General features: G+C 31.2%; 3 protein-coding genes across 3 annotated transcripts; all 3 read right to left on the bottom strand.

Annotated features, from left to right (window-relative positions):
• Positions 1-131: 131 nt before the first annotated feature.
• On the bottom strand, positions 132-5603 carry LOC105673729 (nose resistant to fluoxetine protein 6-like). The gene is made up of 11 exons (XM_067360400.1): positions 5276-5603; positions 4613-4857; positions 3959-4173; positions 3479-3755; positions 3003-3163; positions 2675-2843; positions 2155-2351; positions 1612-1750; positions 1349-1544; positions 926-1074; positions 132-701 (listed from the first exon to the last, which is right to left on the bottom strand). Exons 1-11 carry the CDS (start codon positions 5601-5603, stop codon positions 591-593), a joined length of 2187 nt encoding a protein of 728 aa, XP_067216501.1. The 3' UTR covers positions 132-590.
• LOC105673730 (nose resistant to fluoxetine protein 6-like) lies at positions 4678-11398 on the bottom strand. The gene is made up of 7 exons (XM_067360406.1): positions 11008-11398; positions 10679-10847; positions 10158-10354; positions 9703-9844; positions 9440-9635; positions 9017-9165; positions 4678-8792 (listed from the first exon to the last, which is right to left on the bottom strand). Exons 1-7 carry the CDS (start codon positions 11145-11147, stop codon positions 8682-8684), a joined length of 1104 nt encoding a protein of 367 aa, XP_067216507.1. The 5' UTR covers positions 11148-11398; the 3' UTR covers positions 4678-8681.
• A 145-nt stretch (positions 11399-11543) lies between these two features.
• LOC137001477 (uncharacterized) lies at positions 11544-19869 on the bottom strand. The gene is made up of 3 exons (XM_067360412.1): positions 13280-19869; positions 12616-12860; positions 11544-12176 (listed from the first exon to the last, which is right to left on the bottom strand). Exons 1-3 carry the CDS (start codon positions 13605-13607, stop codon positions 11958-11960), a joined length of 792 nt encoding a protein of 263 aa, XP_067216513.1. The 5' UTR covers positions 13608-19869; the 3' UTR covers positions 11544-11957.
• Positions 19870-22890: the final 3021 nt, after the last annotated feature.

Raw genomic sequence — 22890 nt, forward strand, 5'->3', positions numbered from 1 at the left:
CGGGGAACTTTCTCGTTAATTCGAGAAGGTTCCAAAAAGTTGTACTTATAAGTGACTGGCTACCAAAAATCACTCTCTTACATCGAGTCGAACTGAACAGCCGCAATCGTAATTCAACAGAGAGTCAGTCGGATCGAATTTATTCAGATTATTAAACCTAGTCGAATTTTCGTTGTAATCATTATCTTGTGGAAATATATAGTTATAAGTTATAGTAAATTCAGTGTTAAACTTTTAAGTCTTCATTCTATCGTTTTCCTAGTTCCATATAGTTCCGAAAGAACTACCGCTTATTTTTCAATATTAAACAAGTAAGGTCAAATAAAGTCGACGGTTAAGTTTTTAAAATTAACGACGAACAAACGCGAGTGATTTCATTAATCTTTTTATTGAATCTTACAATAATATCGAGTCACATGAACATTATCGAGGATATTCCGCGAGAAACGGAAATATCTTACAATGTTATATAATATAATTTAATAATAAATAAAATTATCATATGCTTAAAAGGTGTAAAAACTCAGGTGTAAAAACAATTCAAATGTATTTTTAATTAGAAAATATTTTTCATTGTTTATTGAATTTCCTTAATTTGGGAAGATTTGTTTTGCTAATTTTCTGAATGGTTCTTCGACGCATACTGTAAGGACTAACGAAATTGCAAAAGCATAAATGGCATCTGGAACAATTTCCCAACCCTGAACAAAAAAAATTATTTACTAGTTTAATTGACTATATATATCCTCAGCATACAATAAATCTTATTAGCCCGAAATTAAAAATTTAACTCAAATCGAAAGTTCTTTTTATGAACATGAAAGAATATTTGAGCAGTTTTATCAACTCGCTTATTATAATTAAAATTATTTTAAATTTTAATATACTGTTCATATAATGTAATTGCAAAATAGTCTATACGTACCAAATCATAATATGAAAATTGTCTAGCGGTTCTCATTCGTCCAGTGTGAAAAATGTGAATTATCTCACTGACGAGAAAAACTCCATAAGTCAAACGTGACAATACTTGCACCCAACGTGAGATAATCTCAATAACCGAAGTGTAACACTCTATGGAAAGGAAATATATCATAAATATGAAAGATAAATACAGCATTCTACGTTTAATATTCTGTGCATATAAAATAATGCTGATACATTTTGATCATTAAATATGTACGTATATTTGCGTTTATAAACATTAAATTGTATCTAGGTTGCCTTAAAATTGAATACTAAACAAATACATACTATAAATTCTCAAACTAATTTGATTGTTGTGATTGTAACAATAGAGTTTTAATGTGCAAAATATAATTAGTTACTAAATTAAATCATACTATACCTATATGACTGCCGACAGATAGTAGAATTATTGTAAGAGAGAGGCACAGTGAAGGTAATAATCTGTAAAAAAATGCATAAAGCGCGTCTTCCAAAATTGATGTGTCGCCATACGGTATGAAGAATTTGTACGACCATAATTGAAATGCGATGTACACAGTCACAGGCAATGGTAGAATTAACACATGCGACCAAAACTGTAAAATGATCGTAGCTATAAAATGCGATGTAAATTGTAAATATAAAATAATATGAGTTACGCACCTTCGGCACTTGCCATTTTATTTGTTTATGGTCGTAAAGTATTGCACCTGTGATTATCCCAATAAGATATGCAGAAAAGCGAAAATGCGTTTTTATGTAATACGTCTTAAAATACGATACTTCTTGTACATTATGGATCCTGAAATCAAATAATCACGATTTAGCAATCTATACATCCTATTTTATTTTTGATACTCAAATATCTCGAAAAGGTAAAGTTAAAAAAAAATGTGTTAAACAAAAGTTACTTGATTGTAAGAAAGAATATTATATGTATGCATTGACGAGAAAAGTAAATTTTATTGGTCTTAAAACTCTACAATATATATATATAAACCGCTTCTGGGATATTTGCTTGTTACGTTTGAAGATATACAAATAGTTTATATTAATTTTAATAAAATATAGCGTTAAATTTTTTGAAAAATAGAGACATGTCTCTTTCGAAGATTTCTGTCAATTTTAGCGGTTTTTTTTTTTTCTAGTTTGCTTGTGTAACTATTTTTATAAAACATTCTGCATAAATTATAAATAACAACTTACACTGGTGTGACACGAAAGATTGGCGATACATTATACAAGTATGTTGCAATAAATGGTATAATACTGCCGACGATTGTGAGCGTTCCGAGAAAAAGATATCCAATTTTGCGTGGCATACGCCAAAACATGTAGATCACAAAGTGACTCAAAATGAACAATTGAAAATCGACAGACAAATGCCATGTATGGTACATACACTGAAACAAAAATCAGAAAAAATAGTAATGTAACGCTAACGAACAATGTATGTGTGTTCGATTGGTAAAAAGTAATTTAATAGTAATTTATCTTCCAAATCAATTTTAAATCTTGTGTAAATGTCCAATGTTGTGCAATAATTATTCAAGCTATGGATTTTCTGTCACTATTGAAAATAACGGACGATTCGCCAGAATTACGTTTATCACTTAAATAAAAACTGCTAAAACAAAATTCATTTAATCAAAATTGGTAACTTTGAAAACAAAATTACTTTTCTACCAATCCAATATATTAATAAATTTAAATGTATGTTTCTTACCAATTCTAATGGTTTTACATAATTATGGATGTATAACAGATTTGCCCACCAATTAGCGGCACATTTTGCAGCTTCTTCTTCAACTTCTCGTTTCCAAAAAGGTCCCGAATCAAGAAGCGGAAAGATCCAAACGAAAAAGAACAGAATTATAGCGTAGAGTGGAGTTAATCTGCCAATTTATAAATCGAGATACATTTTTACCATTGTTCTTTTGTAGATACGTTTCACAATTAGCTTTTGGGTATTAAGATTATGATACATTTGCATATTTGTGGCGATTTCAATTTTAGATTAAAAAGTAGTCAAAATAATTGCGTGGTTTTTTTACCTTAAATATCTGGATAAAACATTATTGATAAAATTGAATCGCTTTTTTTTATCTAAAGTCCTTAACAAACTATGCACGAATAACAGACCGGCTAGTGTAAAGAATATATCTGTTATAATACTTCCATTCATATAAAGCATAGATATCGGTTCAGAGAATTTCTAAAAAAAATATTATAAAATTTGTAGATCAAACTTTAATCATAAATAAGGATGTGTTTCAAAAATTAAACAAGTACGTTTTTGAAAATATTTAAAGACTAAGAAATTGAAGACGATTAAAATAAGAGTTAAATGCATGAAATATTATTATATAATTAATTTTTATATTATTTCACAGAATAACATCAATTTTATATTATAAACTGTAATATGAAATGCTATATAGTTGCTTAAATTGTTTTTATAAAAAAATTATTAATGATTTACATTTATCATATTATTTCTATTATATTTAAATAAAATTGCAATATTTACCTTTTCAAAATTCTCCAAATTAATTGTTGGAGTGAAAAAGTAGCGCATTACGTAATGTAGATACAATACAAACATCGATGAGGCGAATCGTACAATGTACAAGCTCTTTAATTCCGGATGCGAGTTATCTATCTGAAAAATACTCTTCAAATTTCTTCGAACTGAGAAATGAAGTATCACATTTTGGAATGTTGATATATGCTCTTTCTCGTTAATCACTTTAACATCATACCAAGTACTGCCGATTATAAAACTCAGCCAACCCAATAGTATGGTGCTAGAAAAAATTATTGAAATATTATTAATATTATTTCGAATTATTTTTATATAATTTATCAGCATTAAATTTGCGCATTCAGAATATTTTTATTTAATTTCATAAAAACTAAAGCTTAGATTTTTTTGCAAAGTTATAACTAATATAAATATATTTTTTTAATGTTATAAATACGTAATAATTGCTTCTTCAATAATAATCACCAGTATATTTTTGCAGCAGCAGTAAATCTTGGCCCTTCTTCAATCGTTTGACAAAATCTTGATTGGACAGCGATGTGAATTTTAATATAGTTATATGTATTGATTTGTTGAGATGTTTTTAAAGCCATTTCTACGTCTTTCGCCTTGCAGCTGGATGGTACACACAGAGCTAATTGTAAGTGATATCGACGAATACGAAGAAAGTTTCCTTTTTCCTATGCGCATAAAAAAACAATATCATAAAAAAACAAGTAAATTTAATGTAGCACACTTTTCTTGAGTAAAAAAGAAGACTTAAAAATAATTTGCATATACCAGTCTTTCGATTTATGCTGCATTTTTTATACGCTATTATTAATCAGTCACTTCATGCAATATATTTTATACACAGTTTTTGCGATGAATTTATGCGATTAAAAATGTAATTTTTTTATTGTATCTACTTTTAAAAAAGACATGTAAATTTTCATTACTTTTCTGTGATACTGACTCATCATCTCAATGCGCGCTGCGCATTTATTGTTTTAGAATCCAGCAGTGACACTGACGAAGAGTAAAATTAAAATTTGTTTTTTTGTACTTTTATTATACTTTTATTCTAATATTAATAAAATAAATGTAAATCCAGGGACAGGTGTATTTATGATATTATACCTTTATCGCTTCCCAAACAGATTCGTTCGGATCAAAGTCGAACATGACTGATTTCTTGGAATTCATTAATGTATGTTTTTTTTCATACAGAAGATCGACTAAACAGTATTTCCCAGTGATTTTGCCGGCCAATGTATCTTTTCTTTTTCTGTCAACTTGCAAATTGTAACATTCGTCAAAGTTACCCAAATGTCTTGTATGACCGTACAATATGCCACTCGGATACTTTGATGAAGCGTCATACACTAAAACAATTTTATACGACATAATGTAATAATTAAATCTTGAATAAAATTTCCATTTTAGATTTTAGAATATTGGTCGTAAATTAATAATTATTGCAAAGATTCACATATGAAACATGCTAGATTAAATATACAAGTCTGAATAAAATATTCAAAATCTTAATAAAAAAATGGAAATATAATAAGCTGCCACAAGAGAGACACTTCTATGGATATCTTTGTAAATTAAACAATTTTTTTTATTTTTAACAGTAATATTTTTTAATAAAATTCTAAGTAGATAATAAAATTCTAGTATTCTAGTTTTTTTTATTTTTAAATTGTTTTCATTAATTAAAAATTTCATTAAAAAAGTTTATCCTGGACGTATTTGTACTCTTTTTAATTTCACAAGAGTATCAATTTTTTATGTACTTACTTTGCGCAGCCCATAGTGTACCACGTTGTAATTCGTTTAAAAATCGTAGCACATCTTCTTTACATTGTCCATGTGGCAAGTATTCCGATTGAGCGAAGATTATAGGTAACAGCGGTGAATTTATAAAATTGATTGATTTCATATGCCATTTATGATATTTGCCATTTTTTGTGATTTTGTTCCAATTCGTTTGGTTAGAACAAATTTGCGTATTAGACGTTGTTCGTATTAGACATTGTTTCGGTGTGACATGACTCTGTTCAGCCAAACTGCACGATATCGTCGATAACAATAATACGCCAATGTAAACGATCGTGTGTTTAAGCATCTCTATTCGATATTCCGCCCAGAACTAGCAAAGTTTTGTTTTCATGATCCTTTTATATGTATCTTTATTGCCCCGTTGCGCCGTGTTTAAAGCAACTGTGACTTGTAGAGAATTTTTTTATAAACGACCCTCGACGTATAATTAATACCAAAATTATTAATATTACATCGTATTGACGTAACCTGTGACTAAAAAATGCCGTTATAACATTAATTAATTATACGACATAATGTAATAATTAAATCTTGAATAAAATTTCCATTTTAGATTTTAAAATATTGATCGTGAATTAATAATTATTGCAAAGATTCAAATATAAAAAATGCTAAATTAAATATACAAGTCTGAATAAAATAGTCAAAATGTTAATTTGATAAATCAAGATGCTTGATGATTTTGCAAAAACTATAGTCGGGAATCAGATTGTACCCATGTAAACAAAAAAAAGACCAAAAAAGATCCTGTTATTTTAAGGCCAATGTCCACAAGTTAAAAATGGAACCGAAAAATACATATATACATCATTATGTTATGTATAAAAGTATTGAGGTAAGATTCCCGAAAATTGAATGTTTTACAAGTTATTTTGTATTTTATGTCAAAATACCGTAATTTACAAGCCTCATAACTCGGAAAGTACTTAATGAAAAATAACTTTATTATAGTGTTTTGAAAAGCTCTTGACACCAGCTATTAAATTTTGGAATAAAAAATAGGGTGTTCGATTTAAAAAAACAAAGTTGACTTTTATATGACCTTGATATGTACACCCTAGGTTTAAACCAATGTCATCATTGGATGTCCCCCTCCAAACCCAACTTTTGTTTGAAACATTTTTTGCTGAAACCAATTTCTACAAAGTTATTCACGTGGGGTTTTGAAAATGGAACACCCTGTATATATATAAAGAAGAAAAAAGACTACTCTGGAGCAACGCCAAATAATGATTCAATTTATGGAAGAACATCCTGACTTTGCTCAAAATAGAATTCAAGGTTCTGAGGCGCAAAAACAAACAGCGCATTTATGAGAACAGCTAGCAAATGAATTAAATTGTTGTGGCTATGGAGCCACAAAATCAACAGAGAAGTGGATGAAGGTATATATTATGCTAAATATAATTTGAAGTTTTTATCTCTTCTAAGATAAAAAAAAAATAGTTTAAAAATCTGTTGTAAAAAATATTTAAACAATATTTCTTTTTATTTTGTAGTCATGGAGAGATTGGCATTTAGATGTAAAGTCTAAAGCATCAAAATTGAGAAATTATCTGAAAGGTACAGGCGGAAAAGGCCCATCACCAGCCTCTTTACAAGAAACAGAAAATAGATTAATTGCTTTGATGGGTGTAGAATCAGTAATTGGGCATTTAAGTGTAATAGATCCTGCAGAGGTTGGTAGTATATATTAAGTTTTGCTATCTATTAATAAATTATCACTAGATTTATGATATATTTTTTATATACTGTTATTATATTAATTATTACTATATTATCAATTTTATTTTTTTATTATTTTTTTTTCCATTTCTTCTTGAATGTAGCCTCAAAATTGGACTGAACAAACTTTAACTGAAAATAATCTGCTTCTATGCCAATCTTCAATTACACCATCTAAAACTGTATCCAATCACTCGTCTTTTTATTTTTTTCGACAAAAAAGCACCTTTCCACAACAATCTATTCCACAGACAACCACATTATCAACCACATTCTCAACTACCAATTTCTGTCAACAAGAAAACTTTGCAATATACTTCACGAACCTCACTCATCTATCTCAACAAGGAGATACTGTTTTGCAACAATATACTCCACAGACAACATTCATAACTTCATTATCTGAAGTACATTCATCTCCTCATTTAAATACAAATAATAACGAACATCAAGAAACATTGATGCATTCGTCTCCATCCTATCCACCGATATCCGAATCCCAAAGAAAGCGCTTGAAAAGGCAAAAGACTGCAGACGTTCGTGGTAAGAAAGTTAAAAAGACCACGAAGTTTATTTCAAAAATGTAATGAAAGTAAAAATTATCCAGACAATACGTTTGTCTAAAAGATGTCACATAGATCTTTTAGACACACACATACATGTTGTCTGAAAAATATATTTTTAACTTCTTTTAAATTTAAATAAAATTACATATAATCTTCTTTTATAAATGTCCTTTTATTTTCGTTCTTTTCTTTTAGATATCGATGCACAGATACTACATGAAATACAGATGCAAACGAAAGCAGTACAAAAATTGACAAATGCTGTTACAGATATTGCAGCTTAAACAGTTTGTGAATGCAGATTTGGTATGTATGGCAGAATAATAATATTGTTACAATATAATAATATATAATCTTATATGTTGTAAGATTGCGCCGAGATCGACCGGCAGGCGATGCCAGCTCGTGGCTGCTCAAATTCGTCTATCGGCAGATCGAGCGATGATCGATTCTGCGCGGGCGCGCTCCCGCTCTACAATTAAGAGAAACGGGGAACTATCTCGTTAATTCAAGAAGGTTCCAAAAAGTTGTACTTATAAGTGACTGGCTATCAAAAATCACTCTCTTACATCGAGCCGAACTGAACAGCCGCAATCGTAATTCAACAGAGAGTCAGTCGGGTCGAATTTATTCAGATTATTGAACCTAGTCGAATTTTCGTTGTAATCATTATCTTGTGGAAATATATAGTTATAAGTTATAGTAAATTCAGTGTTAAACTTTTAAGTCTTCATTCTATCGTTTTCCTAGTTCCATATAGTTCCGAAAGAACTACCGCTTATTTTTCAATATTAAACAAGTAAGGTCAAGTAAAGTCGACGGTTAAGTTTTTAAAATTAACGACGAACAAACGAGTGATTTCATTAATCTTTTTATTGAATCTTACAATAATATCGAGTCACATGAACATTATCGAGGATATTCCGCGAGAAACGGAAATATCTTACAATGTTATATAATATAATTTAATAATTAATAATAAATAAAATTATCACATGCTCCAAACTCAGGTGTAAAAACAATTAAAATGTATTTTTAATTAGAAAATATTTTTCATTGTTTATTGAATTTTCTTAATTTGGGAAAATTTGTTTTGCTAATTTTCTGAATGGTTCTTCGACGCATACTGTAAGGACTAACGAAATTGCAAAAGCATAAATAGCATCTGGAACAATTTCCCATGTCTAAACAAAAAAAATTATTTACTAGTTTAATTGACTATATATATCCTCAGCATACAATAAATCTTATTAGCCCGAAATTAAAAATTTAACTCAAATCGAAAGTTCTTTTTATGAACATGAAAGAATATTTGAGCAGTTTTATCAACTCGCTTATTAAAATTAATATTATTTTAAATTTAAATATACTGTTCATATAATGTAATTGCAAAATAGTCTATACGTACCAAATCATAATATGAAAATTGTCTAGCGGTTCTCACTCGTCCAGTGTGAAAAATGTGAATTATCTCACTGACGAGAAAAACTCCATAAGTCAAACGTGACAATACTTGCACCCAACGTGAGATAATCTCAATAACCGAAGTGTAACACTCTATGGAAAAAAAACATATCATAAATATGAAAGATAAATACAGCATTCTACGTTTAATATTCTGTGCATATGAATTAATGCTGATACATTTTGATCATTAAATATGTACGTATATTTGCGTTTATAAACATTAAATTGTATCTAGGTTGTCTTAAAATTGAATAACTCAACAAATACATACTATAATTTCTCAACTAATTTGATTGTCGTGATTGTAACAATAGAGTCATAATGTGCAAAATATAATTAGTTACTAAATTAAATCATACTATACCTATATGACTGCCGACGGATAGTAGAATTATTGTAAAAGAAAGGCACAGTGAAGGTAATAATCTGTAAAAAAATGCGTAAAGCGCGTCTTCCAAAATTGATGTGTCGCCATACGGTATGAAGAATTTGTACGACCATAATTGAAATGCGATGTACACAGTCACAGGAAATGGTAGAATTAACACATGCGACCAAAACTGTAAAATGATCGTAGCTATAAAATGCGATGTAAATTGTAAATATAAAATAATATGAGTTACGCACCTTCGGCACTTGCCATTTTATTTGTTTATTTACGTCGTGAAGTATTGCACCTGTGATTATCCCAATAAAATATGCAGAGAAGCGAAAATGCGTTTTTATGTAATATGTCTTAAAATACGATACTTCTTGTACATTATGGATCCTGAAATCAAATATTTGCGATTTAGCAATCTATACATCCTATTTTATTTTTGATACTCAAATATCTCGAAAAGGTAAAGTTAAAAAAAAATGTGTTAAACAAAAGTTACTTGATTGTAAGAAAGAATATTATATGTAAAGTTAAAAAAAAATGTGTTAAACAAAAGTTACTTGATTGTTAGAAAGAATATTATATGTATGCATTGACATGTCTCTTTCGAAAATTTCTGCCAATTTTAGCGGTTTTTTTTTCTAGTTTGCTTGTGTAACTATTTTTATAAAACATTCTGCATAAATTATAAATAACAACTTACACTGGTGTAATACGAAAGATTGGCGATACATTATACAAGTATGTTGCAATAAATGGTATAATACTGCCGACGATTGTGAGCGTTCCGAGAAAAAGATATCCAATTTTGCGTGGCATACGCCAAAACATGTAGATCACAAAGTGACTCAAAATGAACAATTGAAAATCGACAGACAAATGCCATGTATGGTACATACACTGAAACAAAAATCAGAAAAAATAGTAATGTAACGCTAACGAACAATGTATGTGTGTTCGATTGGTAAAAAGTAATTTAATAGTAATTTATCTTCTAAATCAATTTTAAATCTTGTGTAAATGTCCAATGTTGTGCAATAATTATTCAAGCTATGGATTTTCTGTCACTATTGAAAATCACCGACGATTCGCCAGAATTACGTTTATCACTTAAATAAAAAACTGCCAAAACAAAATTCCTTTAATCAAAATTGGTAACTTTGAAAACAAAATTACTTTTCTACCAATCCAATATATTAATAAATTTAAATGTATGTTTTTTACCAATTCTAATGGTTTTACATAATTATGGATGTATAACAGATTTGCCCACCAATTAGCGGCACATTTTGCAGCTTCTTCTTCAACTTCTCGTTTCCAAAAAGGTCCCGAATCAAGAAGCGGAAAGATCCAAACAAAAAAGAACAGAATTACAGCGTAGGGTGGAGTTAATCTGCCAATTTATAAATCGAGATACATTTTTACCATTGTACTTTTGTAAATACGTTTTACAATTAGCTTTTGGGTATTAAGATTATGATACATTTGCATATTTGTGGAGATTTCAATTTTAGATTAAAAAGTAGTCAAAATAATTGCGTGGTTTTTTTTACCTTAAATATCTGGATAAAACATTATTGATAAAATTGAATCGCTTTTTTTTATCTAAAGTCCTTAACAAACTATGCGCGAGTAACAGACCGGCTAGTGTAAAGAATATATCTGTTATAATACTTCCATTCATATAAAACATAGATATCGGTCCAGAGAATTTCTACAAAAAATATTATAAAATTTGTAGATTAAACTTCAATCATAAATAAGGATGTGTTTCAAAAATTAAACAAGCACGTTTTTGAAAATATTTAAAGACTAAGAATATGAAGACGATTAAAATAAGAGTTAAATGCATGAAATATTATTATATAATTAATTTTTATATTATTTCACAGAATAACATTAATTTTATATTATAAACTATAATATGAAATGCTATATAGTTGCTTAAATTGTTTTCATAAAAAAATTATTAATGATTTACATTTATCATATTATTTCTATTATATTTAAATAAAATTGCAATATTTACCTTTTCAAAATTCTCCAAATTAATTGTTGGAGTGAAAAAGTAGCGCATTCCGTAATGTAGATACAATACAAATATCGATGAGGCAAATCGTATAATGTACAAGCTCTTTAATTCCAGATGCAAGTTATCTATCTGGAAAATACTCTTTAAATTTCTTCGAGCTGAGAAATGAAGTATCACATTTTGGAATGTTGATACGTGCTCTTTCTCGTTAATGACTTTAACATCATACCAAGTACTACCAATTATAAAACTCAGCCAACCCAATAATATGATGCTAGAAAAGATTATTGAAATATTATTAATATTATTTTGAATTATTTTGATAAATTATCAGCATTAAATTTGCGCATCCAGAATATTTTTATTCAATTTCATAAAAACTAAAGCTTAGATTTTTTTATAAAGTTATAACTAATATAAATATATTTTTTTAATGTTATAAATACGTAATAATTGCTTCTTCAATAATAATCACCAATATATTTTTGCAGCAGCAGTAAATCTTGGTTCTTCTTCAATCGTTTGACAAAATCTTGATTGGACAGCAATGTGAATTTTAATATCGTTATATGTATTGATTTGTTGAGATTTTTTTAAAACCATTTCTACGTCTTTCGCCTTGCAGCTTGATGGTACACACAGAGCTAATTGTAAGTGATATCGACGAATACGGAGAAAATTTCCTTTTTCCTATGCGCATAAAAAACATTACCATAAAAAAAACAACTAAATTTAATGTGGCACACTTTTCTTGAGTAAAAAAGAAAACAAAAATAATTTTCATATACCAGTCTCTCGATTTATGCTGCATTTTTTATACACGATTATTAATCAGTCACTTCATGCAATATATTTTATACACAGTTTCTCGCGATGAATTTATGCGATTAAAAATGTTATTTTTTTAATTGTATATACTCTTAAAAGAGACATGTAAATTTTCATTACTTTTCTATGATGCTAACTGATTATCTCAATGCGCGCTTCACATTTATTGTTTTAGAATCCAGCAGTGACACTGACAAACAGTAAAATTAAAATTTGTTTTTCTGTACTTTTATTATACTTTTATTCTAATATTAATAAAATAAATGTAAATCAAGGGACAGATGTATTTATGATATTATACCTGTATCGCTTCCCAAACAGATTCGTTCGGATCAAAGTCGAACATGACTGATTTCTTGGAATTCATTAATGTATGTTTTTTTTCATACAGAAGATCGACTAAACAGTATTTCCCAGTGATTTTGCCGGCCAATGTATTTTTTCTTCTAATATCAACTTGCAAATTGTAACATTCGTCAAAGTTACCCAAATTTCTTGTATGACCGTACAATATGCCACTCGGATACTTTGATGAAGCGTCATACACTAAAGCAATTTTATACGACATAATGTAATAATTAAATCTTGAATAAAATTTCCATTTTAGATTTTAGAATATTGGTCGTAAATTAATAATTATTGCAAAGATTCAAATATGAAAAATGCTAAATTAAATATACAAGTCTGAATAAAATAGTCAAAATCTTAATAAAAAATGGAAATATAATAAACTGCCACAAGAGAGACACTTCTATGGATATCTTTGTGAATTAAATATTTTTTTTTGTTTTTAACAGTGATATTTTTTAATAAAATTCTAAGTAGATAATACAATTCTAATATTCTAGTTTTTTTTTTATTTTTAAATTGCTTTTATTAATTAAAAATTTCATTAAAAAAGTTTATCCTGGACGTATTTGTACACTTTTTAATTTCACAAGAGTATCAATTTTTGATGTACTTACTTTGCGCAGCCCATAGTGTACCACGTTGTAATTCGTTTAAAAATCGTAGCACATCTTCTTTACATTGTCCATGTGGCAAGTATTCCGATTGAGCGAAGATTATAGGTAACAGCGGTGAATTTATAAAATTGATTGATTTCATATGCCATTTATGATATTTGCCATTTTTTGTGATTTTGTTCCAATTCGTTTGGTTGGAACAAATTTTCGTATTAGACGTTGTTCGTATTAGACATTGTTTCGATGTGACATAACTCTGTTCAGCCAAACTGCACGATATCGTCGACAACAATAATACGCCAATGTAAACGATCGTGTGTTTAAACATCTTTATTTGATATTCTGCACAGAACTAGCAAAGTTTTGTTTCCGTGATCCTTTTATATGTATCCTTATTGCCCCGTTGCGCCGCATTTAAAGCAACTGTGACTTGTAGAGAATTTTTTATAAACGACCCATTGACGTATACTTAATACCGAAATCGTGAATATTACATCGTATTGATGTAACCAGTTATTAAAAAATGACTTTATGACACCCTGTTAATTTGATAAATTAAGATGCTTGATGATATTGCAAACACTGTAGTCAGGAATCAGGTTGTACACATGTAGACACTAAAAAAAATCTTGTCATAGGTCATCAATGCTAAGAATAAAACCGAAAAATACATATATAGCCAATAAAATTGTCGTTTTTTTATTAAAATGTTAATTGATTGATTATACATTTCTCGGATCGTGATCTCGATTGGCCTTCAAAAGCCAATGCCTACGATTTTTAGATCGAGAATGTATAATCGTGAAATGTCTAACCAATCAATTTGCATCTTTAATGGTTCGTCTTGAGTGCCAGACGAACTCCGACGCGAAAGCGGTAATTATTTCGGTAAAACTAGAAATGAGAATGGCATTATCGGCATAGCCTACAGACTATGCCCGTGACCTAGGTCCGTGTGACGTCAATGTATTGCTTTCTTTTATCTTATTACCTCGATTTATATGCATGCATTGCTATTAATTTTCAAGAACGTTAATCCGTTATACTACATTTCTAAACTCAATTTTAATGGTCTCGTGTCATTCGTCCGTATAATCTAGTATGCGCAGCCTCTCGTTTTGTATGTACAAACTGCATAATTTTATTTTCAACCAAAAGTTTGTAAACACAAATACATTAACAAAATTTTTTTTTTTTGCTTAAAATTTGTACCTTGCGCATTGTATTAGTGTATATACTTCAATCTTGAAAAAGGATATATCATTCCGTACAACCAAAAAAAAGATTAGTGTGCCTAAAAAATCTAAAATTTCGGTCGGTAAAACAAGCACTCCAGTATTCTCTTGATGGATTTTTTATTAACATTATTTGTATCGTAATTAAATGTTATATGTTTTATGTGATAAATATTTAAAAGTGTATAAAATATATATTTATCATTTCCATTTTGTTAAAAAAGGCATTTCTTTTAGTAGAATTGGACTGTATGGCACGTATTATCCTTTAACGATTTTTCTATAAGTGTACACTGCGCATATTCGAATAATAGCTTCCGTCCTGACTTCGTTTCTATCGAAGGCCTCCCTGTCAGACACAAGTGTGTGCTTCACACGTCAATTTTGTGTCAGTGCGTGTAAATACAAGCCTCACCTGACAGAGTACTTATCTTCGTTCTGACAGTAATCAAAATGCACACATACACACAATCGTTCAAACTCAAAATAATTCATAATATCAATGTCGTATAATGGTTCGATTTTGACAAATTCTTGACTTGCAATTAAATGCCTTCTGCGATTAAGAAGAGTGGAAAGTGGATTGTAGATTTAAATTGTTTAAAAAAGAAGAGAGACTTTGTACACAAAAGCGAGATTATTGTTAGTGGAGCATTAATTATCAAGCATTAGTAAGTGTTGATACACGTAAAGCAATGAGCAGCGTTACAATCACAGCGAAATCTCAAGTCGCAAATAGACTGCGCATAGTTGAACAGAAAATGTGTAATGTGTGTGAATTATTTTTTGAGATAAAACATTTTTTATTTTTTTTTACAAATGTGAATTCAGAATTTTAGCTGTATCAACAATGTAACATAATTCTTTAACTGATTTATCTACTTTTTCAGTAAGAAAGGCAAGTGATTTACAACATATAAATGCACGTGCCGAAACGCACTCATAATAGTTTCCGAATATACACCCTCCCTTGCACGCTCTTGCTGGTCCATTCGGATTGCCAATTGCTCCCTTACGCGAATCACGAACGAATACGAAACGTATTGACGATACCCGTCATCGATATCGTGGCGTTTCTCTTTATTATGGAAATCTTGCGTAAAAAATGCCCTCGGGACGATAAAGCGGGTACGATAAAAGGCGAGGATTGTTAATGAGAGCGGATATACTCGCCCACTCGTCTGGCGCATGAAATTTTCCCATGCGAGCACGTTACCGAGATATTAATTGTCGCGCCTTTGCGGAGGCGGTATTTGGGCTCGTCAAGTTTTTTCATCATTAAATTATATACAGCGAGTAAGATTCGATTAATCCTTTGAATGCGATACGAGTAATGAGAATTTCGAGGAAACAATAAGAAGTTATAAGATAATTTCTTTTTAAAAAATGAGTAAAAAATTTAAGAATAATTTTTTTAGAACCTTAAATAGTTTTATTGTTGAGAAAAAATTTTAAACATGTGTGTAATACAATAATTGCAAAAATACAAAAATAGTTTATCAAAGCTAAGTGTATAGATTTAGGATTTTAAAGCATTTCTCTATCGAGTTTTCTTCTTTAAAGCGTCCAACTATCGCTCTTCTTCTCTTTAACAAAATCCTACCAAAAAAAAGATAACAGTAAAACAGCTTTATTCGCTCAATTATTTCAGACTCCACTTGGCGAATTCATTATCGTTCTGCGACGTATGTCATTATCAACTTAAATTTACCAGTCTGCCTCTAATGATGGTCCCGGTTACAATGGTGCTCTGCGAAATTTTCGTTCTCCCGAAAACGCGGAAAACGAGCGAAATTACCGAGCAATCGTCGCGATAAAACGTGCGGAAAAAAAAATATAAAAAAATATAAAAAAACTAACTCTCAGGGGTCGAGACGAAGCGTGTTAGCCGCGGGGTTGTAAGTTAACCCCGCTAACTGGTCTCGGAACACGAGCGTTCCTGGCAGGGGGCCCGAGCCCTGTCGGGGGTGGTCGTTACGCAGCGAGCCCTTTGAGAGGGTCACGTGCCCGCGCGGCGGACCCCTCAAGCCGATATCGTATTTGTACAACACGCACGGGCCATTATTGTAATACGCCTGTTTGTGTGTTTTGCGCAGTCTTTGTACGCCTCCGCCCCCTACATGATCCGTTTCTTCTCATTGCTTCTCTTCATCCTTTTCTCTTCCTGTATTTCTCTCAACCTCTCTCTCTCTCTGTTTTTCTGTTTCTTCGCTGCCTTTCTCTCCTTTTCTTCCTTCTCTTTATTCGAAAATACCAATTGTTCAGTGATTAATTTGTGAACAATTAACAAAATTTGATGTTTTTTCGTCCAAAATTTTTTATAAGTGTAGATTAGTTTTTAGTTTTAAAATCTGCGATTTTTTTACCCTCACGCTTTTTTTTGTTTCTTCTTAATATATTTTTCTTCTGTCATTTATTCTTTCTCTTTAATCTCTCTTCGACTTCTCGCAATTTCCACTCGCCACGTTTTCACACACTTGTCACGTAGGTTATTATTGCGAGCGGCGGGTTATTATTGTTCCATGAAACAATGAGCACTTGCAATCAGCAGGAGGGTGGACTCGGCCTCCCTCGCATCAATGGGTCACGTGGGAAACGCCATGACTTTTTTGTTAGATACCACACAGCTTTTTTTTTCAAGCATCGTGAGACGTGAGAAGACGCCTGTCGCGTATCAATCGGGCTCAATCTTTTCGATGACTCTTCTTGCGATTCTTATTAGCCGAGCACTTTATGCGTCAATTTTACATATTAATTGTACTAAAAGAATGGATTTTCTATTTAAATTACATTAAATAAAAATATTAGTGTAAACTGGTTTTACTTTAAACTTGCAAGTCTTTTTTTATTTTTATAAATTAATTAATCACAATGATATAAATAAAATTTGGCTCTGAATGAATAACTCGATGTTTGTGTTAAAATTGTATGTCAGAAACTTAAATCAATATAATAAACGTTTCGTAAATTGAGCTATCTTTAGAAAAAATAATAATTAATAGTTATTTCATACAAAGCAGTTGTTCTTAAAGTCCATAAATAATATTGAGGTTAAAAGTGAAAACTGAGAATATTTCCACAACGTCTTTTAGAATTCTAGTTTTCCACATTAAAATAATGTTTGTCTGTCAACTGTCAAATGTAGAATGTGTTGGAAGCATAAGTAATGTGCATGGCTCTTTATTCTGTTTACGATACTATTTGTTAAGAGGATGCTGGAGTTACCGGCCGGACATTATATTTTTTTTAACAGAAATATCTTTTTATTGGTTGCATAGAATTGTAAATCCTTTTGCAGGATTAAAGTGTACACAAAAACAGAATTCGGACTACTCGACTTCATTCGGAACAAAAGAATTAATAACAAAATTTGTTTCTATTCATTAATTTTTATTCTGCTCTTAGGATAACATATTGTATAGGGCTATCTATTTTCGATTTTTATAAAAGTTTAATAATTTTAAGACGTTGAATAAGAGCAGTCCGAATTGCGGACTGCAGAATAGAATGTTATGGAACCATTAAAATTGGGCTGAAAAGTCTAATGTAAAAGATATTTCTGTCCGACTATTTTTTTATACATGTGCGTCCGGTATCGGTATAACAGACGAAAAAACAGCAATAAATTAGTTCCCGGATAATATCAAAGAGGCGCTATATAGTTCTCAGTGCTATGGTAAAATATTTTATTTGAAAAATGTATTTATAATACTGTATATCTAATTGGAAAAAAATATTATATGTTTTCTCTATTTTTATTCTTATGTAATTAATACAAAATAAATAAATAAGTTAATTAATTATTTAATACATACATATACATATTGAATATAGTTATCTTTATATATATTTTATATAATGACTGAAATGATATATACTCTCATTATTTTAGTCATTATCATATAAAATACAAAATAAAGATAACTATTTATTCAATATATGTGTATATGTATATATTAATTAATTGATTAATTAGTTATTTTGTATTTACTACATAAGGATAAAAATAAGAAAAGTATATTATCTTTTTCTTCAGTGATATATATAGTATTATATGTATATTTTTTATTTATTATTTTGTCATATTTAGTTCATATTTATTTGACACCTTGTATACGCCCATGTCTTCTCGGACATTATATTGCAGTTTTGCGACGAAATGTCAGTCGAGGAAACAAGCGCAAGCATCGTTTGTTTACAAACTATCCGATCACACGTACACAGACCACACGTCAGTGTAGTGAGTTACCACTACAAACAAATGCGTACACACAGACCTACGCGGCGTAGGCTACGCCGATAATGTCATTTCATTTTTAGTACCATCGAAATGATGGCGCTTTCGCGTCGGAGTTCGGCTGCCACTCCAGCATTCTCTTAATCAATCATATTTGTCTAACGTAATCATAGTATAGTAGAATTTGATTATCACACAATTAAATTAAAAATTATAAACAAAAATAAATGCAAAACTCGACAAATTTGCTCTTTCAAGATTAGCATATGATAAATATGTCATATGTTATCTGAATAATAAAATATTGTCGTATTCCAGCAATGGAAATCTATGAGATTTACTAAAATTATCCTAAAGTTCGCGTTTGCTGTGTGGGATTTCACATACTAAGAGAAACGGCTAAACTCATCAGATTACTAAATTTGAGATCGCAATCTCTATCAAATCTCTATAAATCGTTCCGTAAATCGATTTCAATCATGTACCCGGCTGCTCTACCGGTTTAATTGAGCCGTTGCGCGATCACAATGGCATGTCAATCGAGCGGACCGCGAGCCATCAGACCGCGGCCTTCTTCTGGGACCTCGCTCTTCATGGGTGGCTGGAGGCAGTTCGAAGTGGGCCGCATCGTATAAATAGCGGAACATTATCCTATCTCCTGCGGTGGTACCCGTGGCCCTTCTTCGAGTATGCACGGGCGCGCGCGCGCATTCACTTGCTCGGTCTCTCTTTCGGATGGTACGCTCTTCTTCGACCCGCTCTCTTCGTCGGCATCGGCTTCGGTGTCGTGCACTCGGCCGCTCGAACGTAGATGATGGGATGACGGACCGCGGGCGTGTCCGAGTAGCCGATACCGGGCGCGTGATCGGGAGACCTCCCGGGGCCGACCACCCTCGAGGGGCCACGAGGGTCGACTTGTTAGCCAGACACAACGGGCTCTCGAACTAACGGAGTGCTCTTCTCCACGACCGACGACAGCTACAAGCCGACAATGTTTCTGCTGCACCTCCGTATATACCGTCGCGCGCGCGCGCGCGCGCGCGCTCGTGGCGAAAAATACTTCGTATTTGCGAACTGTCCTTCTTTTCATCACAGAAAAGAAAAAAAAAACCGCCACTCTCTCTACGAGCATTCACGATATCGCTTTTCTCTAAATACTAATTTTCAAATAATATTTTTTAAAGAGCAATTTTATTTCTTCTAATATAAAATATAATTAGAACGATCGATTGAGATTACGATTCTTTTAGACGAAGCTGATGTAATCACGACTGCAGAGTCATTATTGTGATGTATCTACACATTGATTTATTGAGCCATACTCGGTATTTCCAATATGTCAATCGTTGTAGTAGCCAGATATAAAATGCAATAACATTTCTGCGCGTAAGCAGAGTTGAAGTTGCGTAAAAGATTACATTTGGCTTTTCCAGAATGCAAATTTATAATCTCTTATCCGTACGAGTCAGTTTGTACTCGTCTGTCCAGCTGTCTGTCACTTTATGAACCCGATGACCCGATTTATCTGCAAACGGATGAGCACGCAAGGTCGCGATATTGAAATCTCGTCATTCTTGAGAAGAATTCTCAAATAATAGCTCAATTGTAGTACGGTTTTGCGTACAAAAAATCGTTAAACTTTTTAAACCACAATCTTAAACAAATAAATTAAAACGTGGAAATGTGGATATCGAGCCCAAGCCAGATGTAATTACCGTCTTTTTTATTGAGAGTTTCTAACTTCAAACGTTTCGGTCAACAATTTGATCCTCTTCAGTGAAAAGTCCATGAAATTCGCGTAATTGAGATCAGTACTAAAAATATTAATTATTAAAAATCTATGTTTAAAGAATGAAAACTTTCTTTAACAGACTTACCTTTGAGACTGCAAGGTGTTATCGTTTAGAAAGACAGCCAACTACTGTGAAAAAGAAAATTCAAGTAAACAATTCGTAGGGGAATGGAAAGGAATAGTTGTTAGAAAGAAGGAGGGGAAACACAGTAGTCCATGTCTTTCCAAGCAATAATGTTACGGTAAGTTTGTTAAAAAAAGTTTTCCTTGTTTAAACATAGATTTTGAATAGTTAATATTTTTATTGACCTAAATTACGCGAATTTTACTGAAGAGAGTTGAAATTGTTGACCGAAACGTTTGAAGTTAGAGACTCTCAATAGAGAAAACTTTCGACGGCAATTACATCTTGGGCTCGATACCCTCATTTCCACATTTTAATTTATTACTGCGAGCTTATATCTTTTTACTTTATAATCTTAAATAATATAAATAAAATATGTCTTTAGGCTCGTATATTAAGAATAAATTGTGAGAAGGGGATTTCGAGCCGATGCCAGATGTCGTTATGCAAATTACAACTTTTAAAATACGTTGCAAAATTACATTGAATTGTGCAAAATTTATAGATGTTTTGGTCCAATATCAGATCATCTTCAGTATATAAATGAGAGAGAAACTAGTATGCTCCAATAATGATTGAGGTCAAAAACTTATAAATTGTGAAAAGTTATGAAAATGCTATTGTGTGTGCGATTCGTGCGTTAAGTTTACATTGAAATCAAATACTTAAGAAACATGATACGATCATGTGAGAATATGTAGATAGAAAAAGATGAATACCAAGCAACGGCCAGTGAGCAACTGAGCAGTATATTCTCATATGATCGTATCATGATTTTTAAGTATTTGATTTGAATGTATAATCAACACACGAATCACACACACAATGGTATTTTCATAACTTTTCATAATCTATAAGTTTTTGACCTCAATCATTATTGGAGCATACTACTAGTTTCTCTCTCATTTATATACTGAAGATGGTCTGATATTGGACCAAAACATCTATAAATTTTGCACAATTCGATATAATTTTGCAACGTATTTTAAGTAATTTGCGTAACGACATCTGGCGCCGGCTCGAAATCCCCTTCTCACAATTTATTGTTGAATAATATAATTATTTATTAATTTAATTATATATAATCTTTTTTGTTACATTTATTCTGTCACGTTCTGTAGTCAGGAAGTATGACATTCCACCGCGAAGGCGAATCAACTGCAATATTGGACTTCATATATCCCTCCCGCGGTACCGGCGTGATTAAACAAATTTTTCAGACGATTCCTGGGACTACTAAGTTTCTACGAAAAAATGTGATTATTGGATCCGGACCGAGAGCGAAACCGTGTACGTTCTCGGGGCCGCCTTAATGAAGGTACATTCCTCCCTTGGCCGCCGATCAAGATATCCTCCGTATAAATCGAATGCTTTTCACCGAGGCTCAATCAAGCCATACGGTAGCCTAAAAAATGCCACGGGGTTAGACCCCGATTAGGATCATAAAGAATTAGCAGCCCGCGCGAACTGCGTGACCGATCGTATTGGTACGCAACAAAACGAGGAAGGAAAGAACACGACGGCTGAATCGAATTTAATTCAATTAGAGAGAAAATACGCAGACCAAAATTTCGTAAATTGGGATATATTAATTTGTCTAAAATTTTGAAAAATTTGACACCCTTTTTAGGCCGTGATTTCAATAAAAAATTATTTTGCAAAGTGCAAAGTTTTTGCTGATATTGCAAATTTTGCTCCTCAATGTGCACGGTAAGAGGATTTTCAAATAAAATTAAAACGTTTCGAAGTGTTAAAAGATCATTGAAACGCGTATTAAACTGATTTATAATTTCATCGAGAATATAAACGTATTCTTTAAAATTACAATTTATACCGTATTCATTAAAAAGAATTTCTCAACACGGGTAAAAATGGAAAATATCTTCTTCTAAATAATTTTTTAATAATATTAATTTTCTCCGAAAAGAAATGCTGAAATAATTCCGAGCACTGTTTTAACACATGTAATTTATAATAAGAAAATTACGTTTATATAACATGTAATTAATTTAGCATAATAGATTAGCAATATACAACAAAATCCGTTTTGAAAGAATTCGAGACTACATTCATTAATGTTTTTTTCTCTTTCACTGCCTCTCGCAGACGAGTTTAGATCTATCAGGTACCGAGTACAAAACACGAGAACCGTTAGATATATGACTCTATTTTGAGAGTGAAAACACGCTACAACTCTGTCGTCGAATTAAAAATTGTCTTCGG

This window comes from Linepithema humile, chromosome 8 (genome assembly GCF_040581485.1).
Source record: "Linepithema humile isolate Giens D197 chromosome 8, Lhum_UNIL_v1.0, whole genome shotgun sequence".
NCBI lineage: Eukaryota > Metazoa > Arthropoda > Insecta > Hymenoptera > Formicidae > Linepithema > Linepithema humile.